The sequence below is a fragment of the Hyaena hyaena genome, unplaced genomic scaffold (assembly GCF_003009895.1).
Source record: "Hyaena hyaena isolate Hyena2069 unplaced genomic scaffold, ASM300989v1 scaffold_895, whole genome shotgun sequence".
Lineage (NCBI taxonomy): Eukaryota > Metazoa > Chordata > Mammalia > Carnivora > Hyaenidae > Hyaena > Hyaena hyaena.
The window spans coordinates 37,320-58,355 of NW_024081529.1; the positions used below are offsets into that span (position 1 = coordinate 37,320).

The 21,036-nt window shown below is 41.8% G+C and overlaps 1 protein-coding gene across 1 annotated transcript in view; it reads right to left on the reverse strand.

The window, feature by feature from the left end:
- TOX (thymocyte selection associated high mobility group box) overlaps nt 1-21,036 on the reverse strand; it is a 308,073-nt gene continuing 287,037 nt past the window's right edge. The window contains exons 7-9 of the mRNA XM_039220529.1: nt 8,406-8,768; nt 972-1,123; nt 1-619 (exon numbers count right to left, since the gene is read on the reverse strand). Coding sequence (XP_039076460.1) covers nt 583-619; nt 972-1,123; nt 8,406-8,768 — 552 coding nt within the window. The 3' untranslated portion in view covers nt 1-582. The remainder of the gene's footprint in view (nt 620-971; nt 1,124-8,405; nt 8,769-21,036) is intronic.

Here is a 21,036-nt window from a genome sequence, read left to right on the forward strand (position 1 = left end):
AATATAGAACTATTAGTCAGTTGTTTTAAAAATGAAGTAAAAATATGAATGTTTGCCAATTTAACCCCTATTGTGAAATCAATAAACTGGAAGGAGCCAGTTTCAAATTACAATTTAGCTACAAAAACATTCACATTTTATACTCTAGGAGAGTGTGACATAGATGCTATTTACAAACTTGCTATGATTGCTACATCAAGCCATTTAAAAAGTCTTTCGTAGTTTCATATAAACACCCATTATGAAAACCAATGGAAAATCCAGGACTCTTATCCGAGACATCTACAGTTGCTAAGGCAGATACTATAGCTCAGCACTTCACAGCAAAAAACCAACATAAAATCTGAATGGTCCGAATTTCCTTCAGGGAAGAAGAAAAACAATGTCCATAAGGGATTAAAAAAATAATAAAGAAGCATGACTATTTCTTCCAGAGTGGGTGACCCACAAGCTCAAATGGTCCTAAGTGCTTAGCAACTTGTATTTTTCTAATCAAATGGAGAACTGCCTTGAGTGTACAAGGCAATCCACTGTGAAAAGACTTCCCTGAATTCCTCAGTGGAAAGAAGAGGTGTTGAACTTTCAGGTAAGGTACAGTGCTTTGTCCCTCGGCATGCCCCTGTGTGGAGAGAAGAAACACAAACGGCGGCCTATTAGAAGACACGTGCCAAGGTGACCCCGGGGGGCGGGGGGCGGGGGCGCGAATCTGTGTTTGTTCTAGCTCGAGGGATGGAGCCGGGCACTGGGGACGTGCGCGGTTAAACGGAACAGGGACCCAAAGGCATTTACGCTTGGAACAGCCAGAGTCGCTTCAAAACGGGTGGCTGTTTTCTGCTTCCACCAACATGCAACCGTTCCAGACCAGCTTTTAGAAGGCAGGAAGAATGATGGATTTTGCCATCTACGACAGCGCAGGGGACGCCGAGCCCGCTATGAGGGCCGCCACCAGGTGGCGATGGCCCGCCACTTACCCACTACTACAGTAGTCGTTATTCCAGTCCACCGGCTGGGCGGGAGGGTTTCTGCACCCAGAACGCACATACTCCATTGCTTGGGTGACCACTTGTGCAGCTGTGGATGTAGGATTGATTATAGTCTGATAGTCGGGTTGAAGAGTAAATCCCTGAAAGGGAAAGCAAGTCCACAAATCAGGATCAAAGTGCCGTTTTGAGAAGAAAGAGCCCTAAATATTTATCCATTGTTTGCAAACACACTAGTGCCTTCTTGCTGGTGTCTGCGAGGGCAAATGTATGCAGGGGGCCCCGAAAAATTAAGACAAAGGTAGAAAAGAAGTGCCCCCAACCCTATTCTTCTTACCTTTCCTTCATTTAACCACGTGCTAGGAAACCTTTAATTATACTCTTGAGCAGATACATTGAATCGAGAAACAAATTAAAATATGGAGAAGCCAACTTAATCAAAACAAAGCAAAGAGGACCTAACCCCTCAGTTTGTTTTCTGTCAAACCCACGGCTACATTAATAGTTAATTCCCAGAATATGCAACAGAATCTCCTTTGAAGGATTCAGGCAGCAGGTGGCTGAGTGTTTTATTAGACTACACCTATTCACATATTGTTCTCAAAACCCGTTTTCTTCATTCAGTCACAAAGGGACCATCTGCTTCTTCTTTTATTTGTACTTCTTTCTCAGCTAAAAAATTTCAACCAAAGCTTTTTAACAGTTGTTGGACTGATGTAAGGAAAGAGATTCAAAGCAACTCGCCACTGGAAAACACAGAGAAGGAAAAGTAAGACCGAGCAAATATTTTTTAATTGAAAAGTCTATTAACTGGCAAATAACAATCAGACTTCGGGAAGCTTCTTTTTCATACACTGGTATGGGGAAGTGTTGACTTTTAATCCTTGCAAAGCTATTACAAATTCAAGGACAGACTCTCTGAAGTATATAGCTATATCTGGTAAACAAAGAGCATTATACACTAAGATTTATTTTTAGCTTATCTGGTGAATTCAAGAGCAGCAAAGCAAGCTTTGCTGGAAATGACCAAAAAAAGCAACTTAATTAATCTTGTGGTTGTCTCTTTCTGCTGAAGATATCATACATGGCTTTTAACCACTGAAAAATCAAGAGATTTAAAAATGAATCATTCCCTATTTACTTGCAGGGAGCTTCGGAAGGCATAATATTGAGTTTTTAACTTTTTCTTTTTTTAACTCAGCAGAATGATCAGAGGATCGATTTTTAACGAAGGATATTTCCTTAGGCTTTGATTCATGTTTCAGTGTCTTGGCTAAACACTCAAAGTACCTATTACCAAATATCTTCAATTCTCCATTTTGGCTTTAAGATAATAACTTATTTTCCATTCCAATGATAGAGACCTCAAGCCAATGTCCACACTAAGTCCCACCACGGCCCCAGATGAAAGACAATCCTTTACATGATGAGAGACACATCCTTAAAAAGCAGAGAATTCAGCCAGCCAGACTACTCAACCTCACACAGACTAAAAGGAACAGAATATTTTCTCATCTAACAACTGGTTTGTGGAAAATAAGTAGGTTTGCGTGGATGCCACCTGCAGCTCAAACTATACACATTTTCCAAAATAGGAAGGTGAAAAGTAAGAGGCACAACTGGGTGTTTGGTTCCCCAGTCCTTTCCAGGCTTTTTTCCTTTCTTGGTCCAGACCTTGCTAGATCTCTCACACAAGGAATCCCATTGGCTTTGATTAAATGTATTCGTTGCATTGTGGTCAGATAATTGTGTCTTTCTGGGGGTGAGCATCCGGCTTTCTTGACTTATTTCCTTAGCGTCTAGTATGATACTGGACAAACCCTCTAGAGAGAGGAGGCTTGTATGGACTTCCATTTTAGCGCTTCTCATAAGGGCTCTGCCTATGGGCACTTGAGATCGGAGGGTGTTTATACTGCTTACTTGATATTCTCAGGGCCTGGTCTATAGCAGTGGCTCAACAAATCGTCTTTTCCAGTAAATAAACTTTATTATTTTTTAAATGTTTTATTTATTTTTGAGAGAGAGATAGAGACGGCGTGAGCAGGGGAGGGTCAGAGAGAGAGGGAGACACAGAATCCGAAGACAGGCTCCAGGCTCTGAGCTGTCAGCACAGAGCCCGACACGGGGCTCGAACCCACGAACCGTGAGATCATGACCTGAGCTGAAGTCCGATGCTTAACTGACTTGAGCCACCCAGGCGCCCCGCCAATAGATAAACTTTAACACAGACCACCATTGGGAAGGCACAGGGGTATATAAATGCGTAAATGCCAGTGGCTTTCCTATCATTTTAATGTAAAGTTCTCCATACTGGATTTTTGCACAATCGACAAAACATAACCTAAAAGTAAACAGGTGTCAAAAAAAGAGTGATTGAATACATCTTGAGTTAGTTGAAGGTATGGAAACATAAGGAGAGAGCAAAAAACAGAAACAAGCCAACTCCCTTCCACCTAAGCCTACACGATCAACAACAGAATCCACCCCTACCTTTACCCCATCCAATGAGAATGGTTCCTCAAGGTTGAGTGAGAGAATATCAGGAGAACATTACTCTTTGGGCTATTAGTATTAAGTTAAGTATAACTTCAGTTTATAAAGCCCTAAGTATGTGTTATCTACGACGTTCAAAGATTTCTAGGTCGGCCAACTTCAATGCCTCAATTTAAGAAGATCAGTAATCTCAAAACAACCAAGGATCAAGAAGAATACAGGCAGAGTCTGAAGTACCATTATTTAACTTGCTCTCGATTTGGGAAATGAAACATTCCTTTGAACACTCTATAAAGACATGCTGAGGTTGAACCTAGAGCTAAGTATGTTTTCCCTATTGATGTAAATATGAAACAACAATGATGATATACATTTTTGGAAAATGTTTGCTTAGCGGTCGAATTAAACAAGGCTGAATATTCTGCATTTTAATGCTCAAGAGAAAAATCACCAAGTGTTTTGTAGCATGCCTGGAATTTTAAATTTCATTTTCTGGTGCCAGATTGAAATAAAAATAGAAAACGTGATAAAGATTGATTTGATGTCAGAAGGGACATTTGCTCTTTAATTAGATTTCTGTAGCCCTAGTGGTTTTGATTTGCCCCCAAAGCAAGTCCTAAAAAGCCTGTATCACAACCGAACAGTGATCCTCACAGCCACATTTTACTGGGAACTAATTTCATTTCCTGCCTGTCTGGAGAGGTATTTTCAACAGGCATCAATGTTTTTGTCTTCACAACTGATTTATTCATCAATCTCAATGTGAGTTTTTTAAACCTTTAAATTACACCCAAATCCTAAAGCAGCTGTTTATTACACGAGGAAATTGAAAATCTGTCTGTGTGATATCATACAAAGATTTTTTTCTTAAGGTTATAAAGGAAGTTGACAGATATTAATGATTTTTTTTCTCGTGACCTCATTCGACAATACAGTGAACAGGAAAAAAAAAAAAAAAAAAGGAAGAAAACTGGACCAAAAAAAAAAGAAAGGAAAAAAAGCAGGTCCATGGGCTTGGTGTATAAGATGTTATTCTAGNAAAAAAAAAAAAAAAAAAGGAAGAAAACTGGACCAAAAAAAAAAGAAAGGAAAAAAAGCAGGTCCATGGGCTTGGTGTATAAGATGTTATTCTAGAAAAAAAAAAGAAACTATTTTTTCCTGGTGGACTCTACAATTGTTTTTGTAGGATATATTCATTTTCAGAAGGATATTAAAAATAGAGAAAGTAATACTGAAATATGAGATTATATTAAAAGTACGGTAGCCATTAACTTGCTTTCTCTTTCTCTCTTTTTCTTTTTTCTTTTTTTTCCATGTTTGAGTATGTGAGCATGGCCCCGACACCCAGGAAGCAAATATCTTCAGGATAAAGGTGGTTTGGCTGGTGATTTGAACCAGTCGAATTTCATCCACAACCTGGTTCTACAAGTGCAGGCTAAAGACCAACTTTGCGAACTTGAACCCTGGCCTCGATAGACTGTTGTGATTGTAATCGATTGAGTGACATCAAGGGTAACATCCTTGTTGGTGCTGATTTTAGGATTGTCAAGTGGTTGGGGCTGCTCGTCTCCTTCACCCGAAGATCCTATTCCATTTACCTGCCTGTGACTCTGAACTCACCCACCCCATGGCTCTCCCTAAGTCACCGTGCTCCCCACTGGCCTCCTTCCTGTGTCCTGGACCAGCCACGCTCCTCCTCAGGCGGGTCCATCCAGCCAGAGGCTCTGAGCCTCCTTTCCCTGATCTGCCCTCTGCTGGTTTTCTCCCCGACACTTGCCACTGTCTGATTCAGAAAGGCTGCTTCTTCTTCTCAGCCTTCGTATGTCTGTGCGGGCCCTGGACAGGGGCCGTCCTTACCCATTCCAGCTGACGGCTCTGCTATTTGTCCACACACGCTGCCGCCTGAATTCCAGTTCAGTTTTTCTCTCCCCACAGGATCTTCCCAATTTTTCTGTTTATCTTATTATCACCACGGCACCACAGCCACCCCCAACTCTGATGTCAGCTGCATGGGGACAGAGGCCTCACTACCTGTCCTCACTTATCATTCGATTTCCAAAGCCTAGACAGTGCCTGGCACGGGTTAGGGGTTCAATTAATCTTTTTTTTCAATAAATGAAATAAAGCTTCCAAAGAACTGAGATTCTACACACTAACCTGTACTTTCTTCTAATATTTAAACCCTTCCGTTACTCATTTTTTAAATTGCTCCTTTGTTCATTTGCCCATTCAACAATTGCTTTATTTCACCTACCATGAGCGAGTCATTGCTAAAAGGGATCTCAGCCACTGTCGTCTTTTAGCTATTTACTCTCCATTTTGGGTTCATGCCATTTTGTCTTCTATTATGAATGTAAATTGAAATCAGGTCTTACCATCTCAGTAAGAACAGTTTTTGAGATACACTAATAGAACTGACTTAAAGATTGATGAATAGCGTGTCCAAAGTAATCTGTTCTATTTTTTCCTATTCAGGTCCGATCCTATATAGAAAGACAAAGCTCCTGAGTTTTCACATGTGGCCTTATGTCATTTTGAAATGTTTGAAAACTACTCAGGATCACAGCTAGCTCATCCAAGGTGTTTGTGTAAACAGAAAAAGGAACGATCACTGAGCGGGTAAATGAGAAAAAAAGGTGTCCTCTCTGGACAGAGCTTAGCCCTCAACTTGGTGGAGGGGACTGTGCTTTCTCTATTGTTTTTCTCTGAGAAGAAACAGACCTGTGCTAGAGCGTCATGAGCAGAACGTGGGCCCTCAGCCGGGGAGCACCTTTGGCAGGAGTCAACCCAAGGACGCAAGGTTGTGTTCCTCAAACTATTCATTCTTTACGCATACACTGCTGGTTCATTACAACGCACCCAAGAGTGTCCCTTTTATTGTGAGTGGTGGCGGATAGAAAGAATGGAAATCTGACCCTATGAATGTCACTTGCCAGTCACAGACACCGCTGTGGACAAGGTATGATACTAGAAGTTGGCTTTTCCTGTCTTCTTCCCTAGTGAATCAACAACTAGATGGTTAAGTATGAATTAATAAGACATCAGAGCTTTCTCCATACATTTGGCTTAGGGACCAGGAAAGACCTCAGTAAAGAGATGAGTCCATTTGCTCTCTATAGTCATTTTAATCTTAGACCGAACTAGAATTTAAAGACTCTCCAAATTCCTAGGAGACACAGGCTTTCTAATACAAAACTGGTAATAGTCTATAAGAATGATTTAGAGTGAGGGGCACCTGGGTGGCCCAGTCGCTTGAGCTTATGACTCCGGCTCAGGTCATGATCTCACAGTTTGTGAGTTCAAGCCCTGCATCGGGCTTTCTGCTGTCAGGACAGAGCCCGCTTCGGATCTCTGATCCCCCTCTCTCTATCCCTCCCCTGCTCCTGCTCTCTCTCTCTCTCTCAAAAATAAATTAAAAAAAAAAAAAGAAAAAAAAAAGAAGAAAAAAAGAATGATTAAGAGTGAGAGGCAGCAGGCTGAGTATTTAAGAATCCAGGCTGTGATTTCTGAACAGAACTGGGCTTGAATTCTAGCACCATCATTATGGGAATATTACGTAACTCTGCCAAGCTTGAGTTTCCTTGCTTATAAAATGAAGACAATGCTAGTTCCTGCACTATAAATTTTGTGAAATTAAAGGTAAGATAATGTAATATATTAAGATTTGCTATTGTCAGCTCTCAGAAATCCAGATATATAATCTGGGGCGATATATATTTGATTTTTCTTTCTGCTTCTTCCCCACCCCACCCTGGTCCAAATGTAGATTCAAATTCCACAGAGGAATCAATTCTAAAGATATTAATTTCCAATATCAATTCTATAGGAAGTCTGTGTTCACATAATTCATTATTTCTCTGGAAACAACAGTCGTTGGCTTATAAAAGTGCTAGATGAATCTGATGTGATTTGTAGTTTTTACCTTGATCTATTTTTCAAAGCAAGTTTTCAGGATTCTCGAATGCTTTCTGCTTAGTTTCATTTGTACCATTTGACTCTCATCTTAAAATTTTATCCTAGAGGAAACCTAAAGGAAACCAAATCCTAGAGGAAAACTTGATTTCAAAGAAAAGGTAAGCTAGGATTGCACACAAATGGTTTCAATTACTGGGATACAGGCCAGAGGCTTCCAAACTTCCTGTGTCTTCTAGTTTATGCAGAAGCCTTATACCCATTTTTAAAGAAAACACTGGTTAAAATGTTAATTTCTTGGTACTTTTAAGGTTGTACCAACTTGATATTTCCAAACATCAAAAAACGATGGGTCTGATTTCATTTTGCATTATTCATTGGCCTCAATGGGCATACCCATCAAAACTTCCCAAACAATTTTTAAAACAATTTTTTAATGTTTTATTTATTTCTGAGAAAGAGAGAGAGAGAGAGAGAATGAGCAGGGGAAGGTCAGAGAGAGAGGGAGACACAGAATCTGAAGCAGGCTCCAGGCTCTGAGCTGTCAGCATAGGGCCCAACGCAGGGCTCGAAGCCACAAACCATGAGATCATGACCTGAGCCAAAGTCGGACGCTTAACTGACTTGAGCCACCAAGGAGCCCCACAAACAATTTTTTTTAAAAGGTAGAATCCTCCATCCCAAAGAGATCTTTAATAGTAACTGGCATCTCAAAATTATAAATGTCAAGGAGCAGAAAACAAGGCATGTGATTCAAAATGTGATTTCTAGACGTGAGGTAAGAAGCCGGCAGGGTGATTATGAAAGGAAGCAGTGATCCATCGTTGTGATCATAAAATGCTGCCTAAACTCACCTCCTGTAACTTATATTTTTCAGGAACCAGATATTTGTCGAATATGTTCCATTTTCTCTCCACTCAACAGAACAGAACACACGTGTTCCCCATCCCTTTTGCCGGATGGACAGACCTCAGCCCCCAGCACTTCTGAACAAGGTGAGTCCAGGGTGCGAGCGCCTACCTGCTGCATGGTCGGTGAATGTAAGGCAGACTGGACCTGCATGGGGAGCTGGTTCCCAAGGGGCTGCTGCATGTTGAGATGCTGGTGAAGAGGTGGACTGATCTGGAGGGGAGGTGGGGGGGACACGGCCATGTTTGCTATAGAGACAGTCACTGGCATTTGGTTACTCGGCTTGGGGGCTATGCTCCTCGGGAGACTGGGATGCATGGCAGTTAGGTGAGGATTCATTCCTGGTTGTTGGTGGTAGTGGGAACTTAGGTACAGAGCTGAGTGGGCCTGGCTGGGCCCATGGAACACCGACGGCTTTGAGTTGATCAACTGAGGAGGCTGAGATGTCTTAACGTCAACAGGTTCACTGTAGCTCTGTGGAAAGAGACAAGAGAGCAGAGTTCAGAGACGGACACATGGGGGGCTGGTTTCTATTAGCAAGATCCTCTGTGAGTGAGCTCGGGAACTTCCACGCGAATCAACACCTGTTACTATTCTTTAAAAAAATTTTTTTAATGTTTATTTTGAGAGAGAGAGCATGCGCAAGGAGGGCGGGGGTAGAGAGAGGGGGACAGAGGATCCAAAGTGGGCTCTGTGCTGACAGCAGTGAGTCCTGGGTGGGGCTCGATCTCACACACTGTGAGATCATGCCCTGAGCCAAAGTTGGACGCTCAACGGACTGAGCCACCCAGGCCCAACACCTGCTACTATTCTTGACTCTGAATCCAATTTGTAATGCGACTTATGCAAGACTGAGCTTAATCTTCCTCTTTGTGGAATCTAAACCAATCTCCAATGACATTTTTTTTCCTATGCCTAAATGCAAGTTCTAACTTGGTGACTTTTCTCATCAGGCAAACAACGAGAAACATGAGAGGTCAGATGGATGTCATTAGTGCCCTGATAGAAAATACAAGTAGAGCTCACTTGGAAAGTAATTCAGTTCTGGACTTCTTCTATTGGTTGTATGTTTCATTTTTTGTTTTTCCCTTTTATATTCTCAAGAAGCCTTGGCCTAGATATTTGCACAAAGAAAACAAAGCTGATTGATAGAAACGCATATGGGACAAGGAGTTCCGAAATACCTTTCTGAAGTCACATAAAACCACAGTAATATAGCTTCTAAGTAACCAGAGAGCTCATCTTGATTTTTAAAAGAAGTTTGTGATGAATTGTCCCCCTTCATGAACTGGATAAAAATAATCTCTCTTAGAAATTTTGGACTCCATCATAAATTAATATAATTTTGCCCTAATTTTTTAGTACCTTCATAAGGCCATTCCCTAATAATCTTTTCATTGACTTAAAAACCAGACCTATCTGTGGGAGCTGAGAAGAATCAAGAATTAACCCTGAAGTGTTTCTTCTTGGGGACAAACCTACTTCCTACTTTTGCTGAGAGGAAGAGGGTGATAAAACAGACGAGATCGGGCATGTTCAGGCCGTAGACAAGGCTGTTAAAACAAACAGGGAAAAGTAAAACCAGGTGGGGAAGAAAAATGCCACCATGTCCGGGAGAAACGAGTTGTTTTGTCAAAACGGTGTGTTGATGATGCAAATATACTTAGTCTGCAACCTTGAGATCATGCTTATTCCATGTATGGGTCAAATGAGTTGTTAGTGTCAGCGAGGCAGGGTCTTTCTGAATCCCACTTCATGCAGCACCCTCAATGGGCCCGCACGTTAGGGACACTGGTCGCCACGCAGGATGACACGAAATGCTATGTGGGAGTTTCATTTCACAAGTCAGCTTATAACACTGCTCCCAACGCAACTCATTTTTCCCAATTAATGTAGGAGAATTAAGTGAAAACCACAATAAGAACCACGCTGTGTATGCATGCAGACTCAAGGATGGAAGGTGGGGCGAACGAATGACTGGTGCCACATGCTCACTCTGGAGAAAGGACGCAATTGACACCTGTGAAAATACACCAACCCATGGAAACCTGGGGTCCTGGGAGGCTCAGAATTCTCCATGTAGCATGTACAGGAAGGTGCCCCCAAAGAATTCGAGCCCCTCCAAGAATCCTCTCATAATAGTGTTTCTATGTTCGTATCGAAGCCACCTTATGAAATAGGAAATAGACATTTAGACTCCTTGTCTTCGGTGTTAATACGTAAAATGTTAAAAATTGTTCACAAAAGTTTTCAAGGGGCACCTTTAGGTGAAAGTGTTGTGAAATGCAGTACCTAAAGGGCATTTTCAGTTAAAAAAAAACCAACTTAAGGGTAGATTTTTTTGTTTTTCACTTCTGCTTAAAAATTCTTATTGTTGATGTGCAGAGTGGTGAATAATTCAGGGAAAATGTCAGCTGGGTTAATTCAGGCTGTGTAAACAGTGGCTAGTTCTGCATCAGAATTACATGGACTGTAGTGATATGCCTCAAAAATCACTTCATATATGGCAAGAAGATTATGCGTTTATTATGTGTTTGTGTGGTTAAGTCACCTGGGGAAGTGGTTTCATTGTGTTTCACTGCTTCTTCCTTAGCCTACTTGTAGAAGGGCTAATTTCATACTTAGTCACATAGTGCATCAACTTCCCCCTGGAAGAGAACTATTGTACATGAAAGGTGTCTATAAAATTTAATACATGTGAGTGCATCTTTATTTCTTGCTTTATGGACATTTTTAATTTAAATAGAAGATGAAGCACTCGCATTTCCCACCGTATCAAAACTATGACATCTATGTACTGTAAAACGTTTTCATTTTTATTTCTGTAGCCAAGAATCCCCTCATTATCGAGCGATAGGCTCTACGTATCGATACGTAGCCTGAACTTGTCTGTGCATGTGTGTGCAGGGAAACAAAATGCACACAGGTGCATATGACCTGTTGCTCAGACACAATCATACACTCATTCTAGGAATTACAACCATGTAATTAAGCAAATACATTTGTTACAGTGGACAGACTTCAAGAAATAAACTTAGGCTACGCGTAGAATAGAAATGCATCATCCCGGTGGGTAAACATGCTTAGGCAACGGCAGAGACAGCTTCATGGGCCTTTTCTGGGTACAAAACCCACCTCGCCCCTTGAGACATGCAGTTTCCAAGTACTAGGGGGGATTTGAGGAAAAACAAATGTCTTATAAAAAAATAAGCTCCCACGATCAAATGTGTAAGGGAATGGAGTGCCTTCTCAGAGCCTTCAGAATGCCAATGTATGTTGTGAATCTCCAACTGAGAATCACAGAGACCTTCTTTTCTCAATGGGTCGTTTCATGAGAACAGCCTTCAATGGAAAACGCTGGGTCAGAAGAACTAATAAATTACACATCCATATTTAAAATGGCAAATAGAACTAGATTTCAATGTAAATAGCCATTTCTTCCCTGAGATTCCAACCAATTTTTGTTGCCTCAAAATGCATACTTAAATTACATAATCCAGGTATGTGACACGAATCCACAGTTTGTTTCCCAGAATACTATGTGCCTCGTGAATTTCACATTCTAGGCTAAGGACAGTGATACAATCTCTTGAAGGAATTAGGGAGCTGGTAGCTTTCTAATTACAGCCTAGAAGAGCTAAGGAATGTACTGCTTTTCTTCAATAGCAAAAGCAACATAAACAATGAACCAAATTCTCCTGGATTCCACCTTTTCTTAAAAAATTTAGTTATTTATTTTGGGAGTGGGGCTCGGGACAGAGAGAGAGGGAGAGAGAGGATCCCATGCAGGCTCTGCGCTGTCAGCGCAAGCCCAACATGGGGGTCGATCCCACCAACTGTGAGATCATGACCTGAACTGAGATCAAGAGCCGGGCCCTTAACCGACTGAGCCACACAGGTGCTGACCCCCAACCTTTTGAACAGTAGCATGTGGTCCACCATACAGAGAGATGATAGAAAGATTCAGAGATGAAGATCTACGTATATAAAAATAGAGTCCAACCTCATTTGAGACACTTTTTGCCAACCTTGTGAAGACTATTTTTTCATGGTAATTAAATAAAATCTTTTGTCTGTCCAGCCATTTATTTGCCATTTATCTTCTCCACACTAAGGCGTATAAAGAACAGTAATGCTAAACTTACTTTGAAATAGAACTAACTTTTCTCATCCCTAGAAGGACAATCTAAAGGCAAATAAATTCAATAGATTTCCAAAAAGGATGAGTTAGAAGCATACTTTTTAACATACTTGAAACATACTTCTTAATATGGAGGGAGGAAGGAGTTTGAGAAGTTCCACGTTTTGCCTTTACTTTTGAAATTGTTGAATGTGACAAGATAGATAATGTGTCTAGGGTCCAGCCATGTGCTTATCCATGAGAGGCTCTCTCCCTGGATTCTCTCTTTATGACAACGTCCATCATCATCAAGACAAGCATCTCTGCTATGGTAGAAGGTTGATCTCTGTGTCCCATAAATCTCGCAGAGTGCAGTACACAGAGAACACATACATGTTTGTTGAATGACTTCTTGAGCAATACTTCCTGCTGTCACTGCTGTGCTTGCTGAGGCTTCTGACAAGATATGGTGCCCCTCTTCCCAAAGGGTGAGGAAAGATCTGAAATCTTTGAAACCCTCCAGAATATCAGATTGGTCTTTTCCACTCTCTTCTCTGCTGTCAGCATGAACTGTATCCTCTTGAAGTGATGAGAAAAGATAATTTTCTGTCCTTTGGTTATGTACCCTGTCCTTTCTTCCCCACTGGGGTGCATGGAGGGCCATAAGGAAGCTACCTGTGTTCCACCTATATGTTGAGAATTTGTATCTTTATGTAAAGGTCCACTCAGGCGTATGAGGAAAAAATCTGTTTCTAGCTTCACTTCTGATTCCTTTTTAAATATTTACTTATTTTGAGAGGAGGGGAGGGGCAGGGAGTGAGGGAGAGAGAATCCAGAGCAGACTCCGTACTGTCCGCATGGAGCCCAATATGGGGCTCCACTACACAAACTATGAGATCACGACCTGAGCTGAAATCAAGTACTGGACACTCAACCAACAGAGCCACCCGGGGGCCCCTTCCCCTCTGATTAATTCTTATTCAGACGAATACAACAAACTGTCTATTAATTACAGAGCTATTTTATTGCTTTGGAAGATAGGTAGAATAAGTTCATTTTCCAGAGCAAAGTGCCACGAATTCACAATCTGATTAAATGGGAATATGAAGAAATCATAAATTTAATCTACTCTGTCATTTTCTTCTAATTAAACTAAGAAAGCAAGGCTACACTTCTGCAAATCACTTAGATTGTCTATAAAGACTCTATACCTACCACTCATAAATCAGCACTGTTTTCCCCAGGCAAACTAAATAATTTAAATTTGTTTCCATTTTCAAACACACTAACCACTTTTCTTTAGCAGTATGTGCTTTGGGTAGGTCACCTGGCAAATGTGATTTTACCACTGTATACACAACTGAAACTCTACCCTTGAATCTGACATTTTCATGAGACGAATGTGTTTTTGCTATTCATTTCTGAGTGAGTTCTATTCCCTGTTTGCTTTTAGACTACTGATTCTGAAAGATGTTTTCCATCAGCGAAATGAGTGTGTGTGTGTGTGTGTGTGTGTGTGTGTTTGTGTGCGCGTGTGCATGTATGTGAGACAAGAGACCTTTTGGGTCTTTTCAGTAGAATCCTCCACAAGGGATACAACTCGATAAACCTCAAGATACTTCTTATTAACCACATTGTTGATTTCTGAGATAGTCTCAATCCCATTTATTTTCTATAAAGCCGATAATACTGCATAGTGTATAAATGTCCCCATTCTGGGGATGATTAGTGCTATAAAAACAGGAAACTGACAAAGCAATTGTTATTTAAAATAGCAAAGTACAAACACAAGACATAAAACTCAGTGGAAGCAACAATATAGAAGTTGTTGAACCAAATCAGATTAATAGTCCGTCTAATTCGATTCTTGTTTTCAGTGCTGACCAATACTTGATGCGCTGGAAATTAAACAGAATTTATGCACCAACTCAATTGTACGCTGTTACTTTTGAAAGGCAAATTCTTCCTGGTCCTTGCAGGTGATTAACTTACACCCTGAAGCATGAGCTTTTATTATCTTTAAATCACGATCTGGGCTTACAGAGCTGCAAATTTTATGTTCACAGTCATAAAAGAATCCATCCCATTGTCAAAGTCAGATCCAGGATTTGTCTCAATAGCTCTCCATGGCATGAATTCTAGAAGTTATTTCAAGAATTCATTTCTTATGAATTTATTATCCTTCTATGGAACTACATGTTGTGGCTCTTTACTATTATTGGTCATGGTAACAGACAGCTGTCCTAATTCGAGTCAATATTGTCCTCCATGGTACTTTTTTATAAAAGGCTTCCATTGTCCGCTGTACGAGGTAGAAACAAAATCTCCCACCTGATGTGTGAGCTTCAAGTCACGACTCATATTAACGTTATTCAACACACCAGCACTCATTCACTCAAATGCTGTCTTCTTCCAGGCTGGTATTTCTAAGAAGCTGTGTGCATATCCCAACAGTGCTGCTCTGGCTTGGAATATTTGGGAATTTCCCTACTGGAATTCTCTTCAGAGCCTATGGGACGCTGTTTTACCTATCCTCAGACAACTCTTTGTCTTTTGATGGTGAAATTAGACTTTTGGAAAGAGCTAATCGTCACTGGATCTGGGGATGTTTGGGGAAAAGAATGAGGTGTGAAAACAATGTAACACGACTGATTTTCTAACGTGGCTCGTAAACTTTTCTTGACCACAGTTCTGAGAGACGAGTTCCAAAAATCTTCTGCATTCTGGGAGCAATCATAAAGTAAGTTCATAGCCTCCCATAGTGACTACTTTGAATGCAACACTCATTTTGGGAATATAAATTCTGGTCTGGGTGGTAAAATGAAACTAGTTCCAATTGCTTTAAAGTTATACATTATTTTCAACATAATAATTTAGATCCGGGTCTAGGAATTCCTGAGTCTATGGAAAGTCTATATATCCTTAAGCTTTACTTAATGGCCCAACCCAAAATGACCTTAAATGGCACGTTCAAACCACGGCGCCCTAGCCTTCATAATGGTATATATTCTTGGTTCTCGAACTATTCTTAGTCTCCCCTCACTAACGGGTCATAAAGACCATTCCAATTAGGAAAGCTATATAGATGGGCTTTTAAAACATCTCCATCATTTCTTATCTTTATAAAAGGATATCTCCATGAAGCTGAGTTTTTCTTATTTTAATGGCACTTTTAAAATTCCTTTATGTAGGGGCGCCTGGGTGGTTCAGTCGGTTAAGTGCCCGACTTCGACTCAGGTCATGATCTCACAGTTTGTGACTTGGAGCCCCGCGTCGTGCTCTGTGCTGACACCTCAGAGCCTGGAGCCTGCTTCAGATTCTGTGTCTCCCTCTCTCTCTGCCCCTCTCCCCACTCACACTCTGTCTCTCTCTCTCTCTAAAAAAAATTAAAATTCTTTTATGTCAAAGCAGTCTGCTCATAATTTGAAATTATGAGCCAGCTAAGTTTTCTATCACACACAAACTCTGCACACCTGCCAATATATGAAAAATAAAATTGACAATAATAATAATAATAAAAAGCTGGTATTTATTAAGCGCCTCCTGTGTTCAGGCTCGTGCATCATGGAGTTTATACAGGGCTTCTATATAAACAGGCAAGCCCTGTGAGGTAGGTCCTGCTGTCTGTCTGCTCCATTTAACAGATGAGTACACTGAGAAGCAGCTGAGTAACTTGGACGAAGGTAGGAAGTGGAAAGCCTGGAATGTGAGCTCAGATCTCCTTGCCCCGAGGGCTTGTGGACTTTGCTGCTCTGAGGATCACGCCCTCTCTAGGTGTGATGTCGGTGGCACTTTAAAGACCCCTGAATAGATTTTCCTTGATGCCCTATGCCTTAGAGATCTTCCCAATCCTTATTTATAAACCTCAGCTTCCTGCTTGTAAATTGCTCTAGGGTAAGAAATTATGTACCCAGCCAGCTCAAGAGTGTAATGATGCCTTGTACAGATCAAATTCCTCCAGTTTGAAATGACATCTTTTTCCTGTTCCAGAATGACAGAAAATGGGGGCATGGGTAACCACAGTCCTGGGTGTAATGCCCGTCATGGGCTTGGACATGCCTGCGTCTTTGTTTTTCAGGCTTTGGGATCTCAGATTCTCTCTTCTCGGCTACTGCCTTCTGCCCCTTTACCTATCAGTCACCTTTGTAACCTTTTCTTCTGAAATGTCTTCAGTTCCTCCCTCCCCCCTTTAAATTATAGAGCCCAAAACGGAATAAATTATTCCAGGGTCTGACCGGTGTCATTTTCGCAACACTGTGCTCCCGTCCATGCCTTCAGTCCCAGGGTGCTCGCCTGGCAGCGTCACCCCTGGCTGGGTCCGTCCCTGGTCCACGGGACCAGGTGAAGCCAGTGCATGGACAGCTGGAAAAGCCTGAGACAGAGGGATGCTTCCCAAACTCTGTAGGCCCTGGATTCCCCTGAGGGTCTCTGGCCAGCCCCTGGGATGTGGGTTAGGGGGCGGGGGTGGGAGTCGGCAGCCGTCTATACCTTCTCCTACCACCCCACCCTCAGTTAAGTCAGTGCAGCTTTCCCCTTAGCAGTCTAATACAGAAGAGCTGGCATACAGAATTTTGGGGTATGATAAGAGGTTGTCATTCTAGGGGTACACATATTTGACAATCACTCAGGGCAGAAAAAGCCTACAAGTGTTCGATCAAGACAGTGAAGCCATTGAGGACTGTCTGGCCCGCCGGGCTCTCCTTTCTGTGGGACGATCGTTTAATCCCTCTGCCTAGAGGCCATCTAGGAAATGGACTAAATCTTATTTTGTAGGTTGTGAGGACAATGATGGGTAGGAACACATCGAAAATGCTGGTGCCGTGTGTGACACACAGAAGCCTCTCAATAGCAAGATGCCATTTGTATTTGTGTTATGATTGTGTTAAGCTTCTGTGTCTTGTGAGAATGCATCAGCATTGTCATTCTGGAGGTTAGAATATTTATTTACTACGACTGAGTGTTTTTAGCTTTGGTAGATGTCAATTTTATTCAGGCCCAGAGTCATGATGATTCAAATGCCGGATTACGAGGTATATAGTATATTCAAGCTGGATCCTAGTCATTCAGAGGAACATTGCTAATCCCAGGACTCAGTTTCATAGGTGGAGTCAATGTTAACGGGATGTTTCTATTTTTGATTCTGTTCTGTAAGAAGCAGCTAACTTTAGAATACAGTCTTCCAGCTTTTCAAGTATCGTGACATACTTCACTTGGATCCGCACTCATGTTGGTGCTCTCAGCGCCTGGGCTTGTGCCCCACATGGAGCAGGTGCTGTGCAGCCCTGGGTGGGGGGGCAGAGCGGGGCCTGGAGTCAGCACCGAGTTGCAGACTTGACGTGGCTGCAAATGAGCAAGGGCAAGAGCTATTGGTCGAGGGAAGCAAAGCCCAAGCGGGTGAAGTGAACGCATTGCAAAGAGAATCCGTACCACAATGCGTAGCGATGGACGGGTAATTAAAATTGTCCCGCAAGAGTACAGGACAATAAACATGGTCCTTTGGTTCATATAGTAGGTCACTGACAAGAAGCATGTTAGAAGTGAGAATGGGGCGGGAGGTGTTTTAAGGAAGCGGGTCAAACGTGCTCTTAGGGCCCGTGAGAAGTAAGACCCAGCTCAGGGACTGAGGATGGTAAAGGCCCACCCTGGGCTTGGGCAACTTGTTACCTACGTGATACTTCTCCTCTTTGGTGAACTGTTTATGGTCGAGTATCCTTTGAGGGATAAGGTGTGGGGGCTGATAGAACTCACTCACATCAAGTGATGTGTTAAAACTATAAATCTGATTATCCAACCTCTACTGAAACCCATTCAGTGGCGTCCTTCCGTACTGAGAATAAAATCTAGCCTCTTCCAGTGTCCTCCAAGGTCTTGGTGATTTGGCCCCTGCCCATCTTCCCGGCTTCCCCTCAAACTGTGCTTCCTCTCTTCATTCGGCTCCAGCCACACGGACCTCTGAATGATTCAGAGAGACATTTCTGTCCCGGGAGGCTATCCCCTTGCCGTCCTGAGGCCTGGTGGGCTCTCCCCGAGGCTCCCTCTGTGTCTTGCAAGCCCCTTGTCTTCCTTAGTGCTCAGCTCCAAGGTTGCGTCTTCAAAGAGGACTTTGTAGCCCACCCCCTCAAATCCCTTCCTTTATTTCCTTCAAATGCTTAGATTCCCGAAGACCTTGGTCATGTATTAATCTACATCATCACTATTGGTCTCCCGGACAAAAAAGAAAGCTTAAGTTCAGGGGATATATCTGCCTATTTTCCACGGTGTCCTCCAAGCCTGGTACACTGCTCGGCACAGACCACATGGCCAGGGAAATTTGCCAGCTGAAGACACGAATGAGTGAATGGGGAGAAACAGAGCTCGGCTGGTGCACTGTGGTTACTTGGAATTGTAACTATTATTATCATGTAGCATTTTACGATCGTGCTTTTAGATCTTTCAGAATAGGGAAATAATTGATAATACCTAAAAATTATAACACTGAAAAAGTGTACGTGTGCACATGAATGGCTATTATTTTCCCTTGTCACTACTCAAAATGGAAAAGAAATGGTTTTTTATGTAAGCGTCTGTGTACAAGGGGAAGGTAGGTTGGTAAATTTCCCGTACGTGCCTGCAAGGTTACACAGCAAATATCCACTCACGTACACCATCAGAGGGCCATTTTTCTAACCCGGAGAGGGTATTTGTAATTTTCCTTCAATTTGTATACACACGATAGATAATTGTACATAAATAGACATTCAACAGTTCCAGCAAAATTCTTACCGCCAAAGAGAAAAAAAAAGCCAACATAAAAACATCAGAGTAAGCTGTAAAAAAAGTGCTTGGTTTTTTAAATGTAGAAATGGCAATTCGCAGCATTTATATAAATTGCCGTATACTGAGGGTTGCAGCTCTGAGAATGAACAGTAGGAAAAGTTGCAGTCAAGAGCAAATCTGAGGACACTTGTTTTGAAAGTAAAGGCTTAGTCAGTATTATAGCATTCTGGCAATCTGCATAACATTAACCAGAGCGCTTTGTATTGGCATTGAGAATCTACGTATTGATTTTCTCCTATGTAAAATGCTCTGACTAGAATTCTATTTAAAATCCTCAGAAAGAAACTTAACTTGATGAAATAAGGAGAACTCATTTTTTTAAAAGTCCCCCTTATATTTGGGGCACATTAATCTAAATAATATCAACATGACTGTTTCACCCAATGCCTGGATGAATCCAGTAATCTGTAACTCTTTTTTTTTTTTTTTTTTTTTGCTATTGGACCTAATATTTTGTACTTCATTTTTTGGCTGTAATTTCACACACATTCTGTGAATTCTATAAATATGGGAGACGGAGTCAGCGGAAAATATAAATGTCTTCAAAAGGAGTGAAATAACCTAGGAAGTGTGAGGTCCATGGTGAGAGGTTACAGGAGAGCTGGGAATTTTAAGGTTAAAGAATGAAGAGTTAAGCTTTCCCACAATGTCATTCATGCCTTAGAAGTGAAAAACAAAGTTGCATGAGACCGAGCACAGAACGATTGCTTATGCATTTGTTTTTTGCGTTCTCTTTTGTTTTCTGCATCAGTATATTCAGGGGATATTTTCCCCGATGAAAAACTAATTTATATGATTACTTTAGAGTTGTGGGAAGGGGGTGGATACTTGTGGATGAAAGAGAGAGTCATTTTGGGAGGTGAATGGAAGGAAGGCCGGAGCCCGAGGCCACACTGAGCCAAGTCATAGTCGAATTTGGACCTGATAAGGACATCGTGGTAAGTACTTACAGATTCAGCCCCATCTTTCTGAGGTTACCTCCCTGAGAAATCTATGGGGGGAAATATATCTTTGGTAATCTGAGACCAAGGAGAGTCAACCCTTGAGTATTTATAACAGAAAAGACTAGTATTTAAGATATTCTGAAGTATACATCTTTGAAGTGGTGTTTTCATTTTCATATGAAATGCTGCGATTTATTTATTTATTTATTTATTTATTTATTTAGTCTTGGAGGTGGGGGGCAAGCTAATCCTAATGATACCGTAATGAGGATAGAATTTAAGTTAGTTGGCATCTCCTCAGCTAAGGCCAAAGGGGTGGGGTGGGGGGGAGGGGGCAATTTCAGGGGGGGATATGGAGAACTAGAAAGTTGGCTCAGGATTAAGAATGTGATGTGGGGCGCCTAGGTGGTTCAGTCGGTTAAGCGTCTGACTCTCAATTTCTGCCCTGGTCATGATCTCATGATTCATGGGTTCCAGCCCCACATCGGGCTCTGTGCTGATGGCGCCGAGCCTCCTTGGGATTCTCTCTTTTCCTCTCTCTCTGCCCGTCCCCAGCTCACACTCGTGCTCTCTCTCACAGTAAATAAACTTAAAAACAAAACAAAACAACCACTGTGCTGTGACTAACCCACCAAACCGATGATTCACAGGTGGACAATATTTCATGAAAGGCCCAGAGGATGCCACTCTGTCTTCCTTCAGGTATGAACAAATATTTCCACCACATACCGCTTTGTTGAGGATTTACTTTTTCTTCCGTCAACAAAGGAGATAGCGCCGAAAAGCTAAAGTGATCTTTTATGCTTTTAAATGACCATCATCGGCTGCAGTAAGATGGCCACACTCCATCACAGTACCGCAC